This window comes from Lucilia sericata, unplaced genomic scaffold (assembly GCF_015586225.1).
Source record: "Lucilia sericata isolate MDLA Ls3-8-SP2 unplaced genomic scaffold, ASM1558622v1 Contig002301F_arrow, whole genome shotgun sequence".
In the NCBI taxonomy this organism is placed as follows: Eukaryota; Metazoa; Arthropoda; class Insecta; order Diptera; family Calliphoridae; genus Lucilia; species Lucilia sericata.
This window is the reverse complement of record NW_023996117.1, coordinates 42,168-49,381: the sequence shown is the minus strand read 5'-3', so window position 1 is coordinate 49,381 and position 7,214 is coordinate 42,168. Positions and strand designations below refer to the sequence as shown.

At 31.6% G+C, this 7,214-nt stretch overlaps 1 protein-coding gene across 1 annotated transcript; it reads left to right on the top strand.

The window, feature by feature from the left end:
* The first annotated feature begins 1,096 nt into the window (after window positions 1-1,096).
* LOC119613773 (Kv channel-interacting protein 1-like) lies at window positions 1,097-6,651 on the top strand. Its single transcript, XM_037969811.1, is given in 6 exon segments — window positions 1,097-1,769; window positions 1,772-1,902; window positions 3,551-3,620; window positions 3,957-4,027; window positions 4,189-4,383; window positions 6,157-6,651. Coding segments are annotated over 6 exon segments (669 nt in total). The 5' UTR covers window positions 1,097-1,747; the 3' UTR covers window positions 6,337-6,651.
* The last annotated feature ends 563 nt before the right edge of the window (window positions 6,652-7,214 follow it).

The window sequence follows — 7,214 nt, the reverse complement described above, 5'->3', positions numbered from 1 at the left end:
CTACAAAAACTTGCTCTAATCTAGAGCAACTTTTCGCATAAAAACTAACTCTAATTTGAAGCAACTTTTCTCATAAAAACTTTATCTAGTTAGAGGAAGTTTTTCTATAAAAACTTGCTCTAGTCTAAAGCAACTTTTCCTTTAAAAACTTGCTCTAGTCTGGAGCTACTTTTTCTATGAAAACTTGCTCTAATCTAGAGCAACTTTATTTATAAAAACTTACTCTAGTCTGGAGCAACTTTACCTATAAAAACTTGTTCTAGTCTGAAGCAACTTTTTTTATGAAAACTTGCTCTAGTCTAGTGTAACTTTTCCTATAAGAACTTGCTCTAATTTAGAGCAACTTTTCCCATAAGAACATGCTCTAGTCTAGAGCATTATTTCCTATAAAAACTTGTTCTAGTCTGAAGCAACTTTTTCTATGAAAACTTGCTCTAGTGTAGAACAACTTTTCTTATAAGAACTTGCTTTAGTCTGGAGCATCTTTACCTATAAAACTTTTTCTTGTCTTGAGCAACTTTTTCTATAAAAACTTGCTCTAGTCTTGAGCAACTTTTCCTATAAAAACTGGTTCTAGTCTGTAGCAACTTTTTCAACAAAAACTTGCGATACTTTAAAGCAAATTTAAACTTTTTAAAGATACTTTAAAATGTCGATTTAATCCAGAGCAACTTTTTGTATTAAAACTTGCTGGAGACTAGAGCAACTTTTTCTATGAAAATTCTTAAGTCTAGTTGAAGTTTTCCTTTAAAACTTTGCTTTAGTATTGCATTTATTAAAAATGTATTTTTTATTCATATCAATTTATCTCTGTTTTATATTCAAAAACTCCAATTTATTAAACTGGTTTCCTTTTAGAAAAAAACTTCACTTTAATCTGACATAAAAGTTTTGTAAAACTGTAGGAAAAAATACCATTTCGCCATTTATAACAAAGTTTTAAGCAAAATATGATTGATAGTTTACATTTGTTTGACTATTATTTAACTGTAATTTCAAATTTGAAAAAGTTTTTAAAATGTTTTTCTCTTTTTTCATATCTCGTTGCAGTTAAACAACATTTCATTTTTATAATTTGAGTTCGTCATCAAAAAACTAAAAAAAAAACAACAACTGCTATCAAGAAGAACCATAACAAAACTAAAACTACAACTAAAACTAATATTAAACTAAAGTACACCGAGCTAACAACAAAAGTTAACAGTTGATGGAATATAAAACCAGAAAAAAAAATATATAAATAAAAATTTAAACAACAATAACTATAAAAAAATATTAACTTAATACTAAATAAACTACTAACTTTAAACAATATTAAAAATGCAATAGTTTTATAAATTACAAAAAATACAACAAGAAGCTGCAACACAACAACTACCACCATTTTTATTACATTTGCAACGATCTTAAAAAAAATTTAAAAAAAAAATCCTGGAAACAATTAAGAGCGAATTTAGAAAAAGCCAAACAAAACACAACAGCAAACTACAAACATCAAATTGTTCAAAGACTTGAAAACCTCATCTTTAAACGGAAAAATCAGCCAAATTAAAATAAAAAATCAAGTTTACATGTTTTCCTACTAACAATTACATATATCACTCAACAAATTCACCTTTCACATCCTTTCGTTATTAAAACATATAACCTTAAACAGTCAAGGCGATATAGAGAGCGCAAGAGAGCCAGGCATTTAAAACGAAACAAGAAAGAAAGTAAATATTTTAACATCATTGCTTAAATAAATATGGCTTCGCCACCTGAAAGTCCATCGAGGAGGTGGTTTATGAACTAGAACAAACACGAGTGCCTAAACCAATACCCGTTGCACTAGAGGATTTGTGCCGTCAAACAAAATTTACAAAACAGGAAATACGTGTCATGTATAGAGGATTTAAAACGGTAAGTTTTTTTTATTCTTTCTGTTCTTTTTCGTATTATTTTTAATTCCATTACGAATTCATTTCGTGTGATTTTTATCGCATTTGTGAAATTTCTTCTGCATGAATGCAGGCAGTTTCTGACATGATGCAGATAAACAACCGTCGCCGAAAATTTAACAGATTTGTTAAGGAATGCAGTGTAGTTATAGAGTAGTCATAGTGTAGTCATAGTGCAAACAAAATTTCATAGACTAGTCATAGTCTAGTCATACTCTAGTCTAGTCATAGTCTAGTCTAGTCTAGTCATAGTCTAGTCATAGTCTAGTCATAGTCTAGTCATAGTCTAGTCATAGTCTAGTCATAGTCTAGTCATAGTCTAGTCATAGTCTAGTCATAGTCTAGTCATAGTCTAGTCATAGTCTAGTCATAGTCTAGTCATAGTCTAGTCATAGTCTAGTCATAGTCTAGTCATAGTCTAGTCATAGTCTAGTCATAGTCTAGTCATAGTCTAGTCATAGTCTAGTCATAGTCTAGTCATAGTCTAGTCATAGTCTAGTCATAGTCTAGTCATAGTCTAGTCATAGTCTAGTCATAGTCTAGTCATAGTCTAGTCATAGTCTAGTCATAGTCTAGTCATAGTCTAGTCATAGTCTAGTCATAGTCTAGTCATAGTCTAGTCATGTCTAGTAGTCTAGTCATAGTCTAGTCATAGTCTAGTCATAGTCTAGTCATAGTCTAGTCATAGTCTAGTCATAGTCTAGTCATAGTCTAGTCATAGTCTAGTCATAGTCTAGTCATTAGTCTAGTCATAGTCTAGTCATAGTCTAGTCATAGTCTAGTCATAGTCTAGTCATAGTCTAGTCATAGTCTAGTCATAGTCTAGTCATAGTCTAGTCATAGTCTAGTCATAGTCTAGTCATAGTCTAGTCATAGTCTAGTCATAGTCTAGTCATAGTCTAGTCATAGTCTAGTCATAGTCTAGTCATAGTCTAGTCATAGTCTAGTCATAGTCTAGTCATAGTCTAGTCATAGTCTAGTCATAGTCTAGTCATAGTCTAGTCTAGTCTAGTCTAGTCTAGTCTAGTCTACTCTTGTCTAGTCTAGTCTAGTCTTGTCTAGTCCAGTCCTCTCTAGTCTAGTCCTTAGTCTAGTCCTTAGTCTAGCACTAAGTCTACTCCATACTCTAGCCCTTAGTGTAGTCCATAGTTTAGTCCATAGTCTGCAGTCTAGTCCATATTTTCTATTCAAATTCATAGTAGAGGCCTCAATCTAATAATTTTAATAAAATATTTAATCATTGCATACCTTCACACCTCTGTCTAGCATCTATCTACCTGTTCGTTTGATAAAAATCTACTTGAAACAATGAAAACAATTGAACAAACACTGAAAAAAAAGAACATTTCTCTTGACATTTGTATGCGAACAAATGCAAATAATTTGCACAAAATGTTAAGAAAACTAATGCAATTTGTTGTAAACGAACAACAATAACAATAGCAACAACATGTAGATTTGGCATCACTAACTGACTGTGAGCCTGCCTTCCTGCCTGACTGATTGTCTGACTTCCTTTAAAACGATGTTTCCGTTGTTCACTTAATGTTTTTCTTTTCTACTCTCTTCCCCTCCGCCTGCTCACACTCACACTCTCTAACAACTAACAGGAATGTCCTGAAGGTGTGGTGCACGAAGACTGTTTCAAGGATATTTATGCAAAATTTTTTCCACATGGCAGTAAGTAAATAATAAAAAAATTAAAATATAAAATACACACACACACACACACATGTTTTTTATTTTGTGAATTTTATCGTTTGCTTAAATAAACAGAAAGTGAAAAAAATCTGTTTACAAACAGCATTAATGCATTACAGACAGTAGAGCCTTAATAAAATAACTTTTAGTTAAAAATTGAAATAAATTGTTAAATGGTTTCTATTGACCAGGTTCCACTGTAGCAGTCATAAAAAGTACATGCTTTATCTATGATGCTGTTACACTTGCACACATTTTTTAAACCATTTTCCTCCAATATTTATTTTACCTCATTTTATTATCTTTTTATTATAGATTCAAGTTTATACGCTCATTATGTGTTCAAAGCGTTCGATGTGAACTGCAATGGTGCCATCAGTTTTCGGGTAATAAATTTTATGGAATCAACATAAATATTGGCTTATTATTTTATAATCTCTATTTACTTTTCAACTTCTCTTTTTTATATCCTGTTTTTGTCACTTTTGTTGCTCATTTTATTCTGTCTAAATTGTTGTTGTTTTTTTCTTGGTCTCGTTATTTATAGGATTTATTAGTAACGCTGTCAACATTATTACGTGGTTCAGTTTACGAACGTTTACGTTGGACATTTAAACTTTACGATTTAAATGGTGATGGTCGCATCAGTCGTTCGGAATTGAGTGAAATTGTTTTGGCCATACACGAACTGATGGGTCGGAGGGCACATCAGCCGGAGGACGATAGAAAAGCCAGAGATCAGGTGGGTGGGACTATGGACTAGACAGTGCACTTGATTATGATGCATACAGTGGACTAGATTATGTACTAGGGTTTGAAACAGACTATGGACTGGAATATGCACGAGAATATGGACTACACTAGGATCCAGAAAACCATTGTAGCCTAGACAATGAACTAAACTATGAACTAGACTATGACTAGACTATGACTAGACTATGACTAGACTATGACTAGACTATGACTAGACTATGACTAGACTATGACTAGACTATGACTAGATATGACTAGATATGACTAGACTATGACTAGACTATGACTAGACTATGACTAGACTATGACTAGACTATGACTAGACTATGACTAGACTATGACTAGACTATGACTAGACTATGACTAGACTATGACTAGACTATGACTAGACTAGATGACTATGACTAGACTATGACTAGACTATGACTAGACTATGACTAGACTATGACTAGACTATGACTAGACTATGACTAGACTATGACTAGACTGACTAGACTATGACTAGACTATGACTAGACTATGACTAGACTATGACTAGACTATGACTAGACTATGACTAGACTATGACTAGACTATGACTAGACTATGACTAGACTATGACTAGACTATGACTAGACTATGACTAGACTATGACTAGACTATGACGACTATGACTAGACTATGACTAGACTATGACTAGACTATGACTAGACTGACTAGACTATGACTAGACTATGACTAGACTATGACTAGACTATGACTAGACTATGACTACTATGACCTATGACTATACTATGACTAGACGATGACTAGACTATGACCTAGAACGATTGACTAGAGAACTATGACCTAGACGATGACTAGACTATGACTAGACTATGACTAGACTAATGACTAGACTATGACTAGACCTATGACTAGACTAGACTAACTATGACTAGAGCTATGACTAAGACTATGACCTAAGCTATGACTAGACTATGACTAGACTATGACTAGACTATGACTAGACTATGACTAGACTATGACTAGACTATGACTAGACTATGCTAGACTATGACTAGACTATGACTAGACTAATGACTAGACTATGACTAGACTATGACTAGACTATGACTAGACTATGACTAGACTATGACTAGACTATGACTAGAACTATGACTAGACTATGACTAGACTATGACCTAGACTATGACTAGACTATGACTAGACTATTGACTAGACTATGACTAGACTATGACTAGACTATGACTAGACTATGGACTAGACTATAGACTAGACTATGACTAGACTATGACTGAGACTATGACTAGACTATGGACTAGACTATGACTAGACTATGACTAGACTAGACTAGACTATGACTAGACTAGACTATGGACTAGACTATGGACTAGACTATGGACTAGACTATAGACTAGACTATAGACTAGACTATGGACTAGACTATGGACTAGACTATGGACTAGACTATGGACTAGACTATGGACTAGACTATGGACTAGACTATGGACTAGACTATGGACTAGACTATGGACTAGACTATGGACTAGACTATGGACTAGACTATGGACTAAACTATGGACTAGACTATCGACTAGACTATGGACTGGACTATCGACCAGACTATGGCGTAGACTATGGACTAGACTATGGAATAGACTATGGACTAGACTGTGGACTGTACTATGGACTAGACAATGTACTAGACTATGGACTAGACAATGAACTAGACTAGACTAGACTATAATAAGAATTAAATTGTAATTGTTTTGTTTTACAGGTCGATCGTGTTTTTCGCAAACTCGATCTTAATCAAGACGGTATCATAACAATTGAAGAATTTCTGGAGGCATGCCTTAAAGATGATCTTGTCACAAGATCTTTACAAATGTTCGATAATGACCTTGATGACCCGCAACCGATTATGAAATACGAAATAATCGTAATACAATATCTTTAATAGATCTTTAAACAGCAACAAAAAAATCTAGAAAAAACACAAAAAAAATTATTAACAAAAATATAAAAATTAAGAAAAAAATGTTGTTACTTAAAGTAAGTATTTAAAGTTAATAATTAAACTATAAATAATAAAAGAAATTTAAAGAAAGACAAAAACCCAACCAACAAGTGAACGAGAGAGCTCATCATACACCAGTAAAAAATATTAGTAATATTTTTGTTTAGTAAAGAAATTAAAAAAATAAAATTTTAGATAAAAAAATTAAAATTATTGGTATTAATAGTAAATTTAATAAAATAAAAATGAAACTAAAAATAAAATAAATCCTGCCATAATTACAAATATAAAAAAATGAGAAAACTTTAAATTAATTGGCAAAATAACTATGAAATTAATAAAGAAAACTTTAAAAGAAAATAATTAAATTAAAAAGAAAAGAAAAGGCAACCAATAAAACCACCAATTAAGAAAAATAAAACCTAACGAATTGAAATAGTGGACAAATTTAATAGAAAAATACAATAATTAAATTAAAATAATAAAATTAACTTAAAACTAACAAATAATTAAAACTAAAATGGAAATAATTGTTTGAAATTGTAAGGTTTTGCATTAAATTGAATAAATTTCTTAAAAATGCTTACAAAAGCTTTAAATTAAATGTTATTTTACTTAAAAAGTACTTTTTATTATTTAAAGCCAATGGAGTAAATTTTTCTAAAATGGACCAAGCACATTTTAAAACTATGAGATGATAAAGGAGAGTGTTTTTTTAACCAAACTTTTTAAAATTTGAAAATAGTACTCTTTTTAAAAGTACTTTATTTATACAAATTTCAAAATTATTCTACCACAATTTCGGACAATTATTCTCC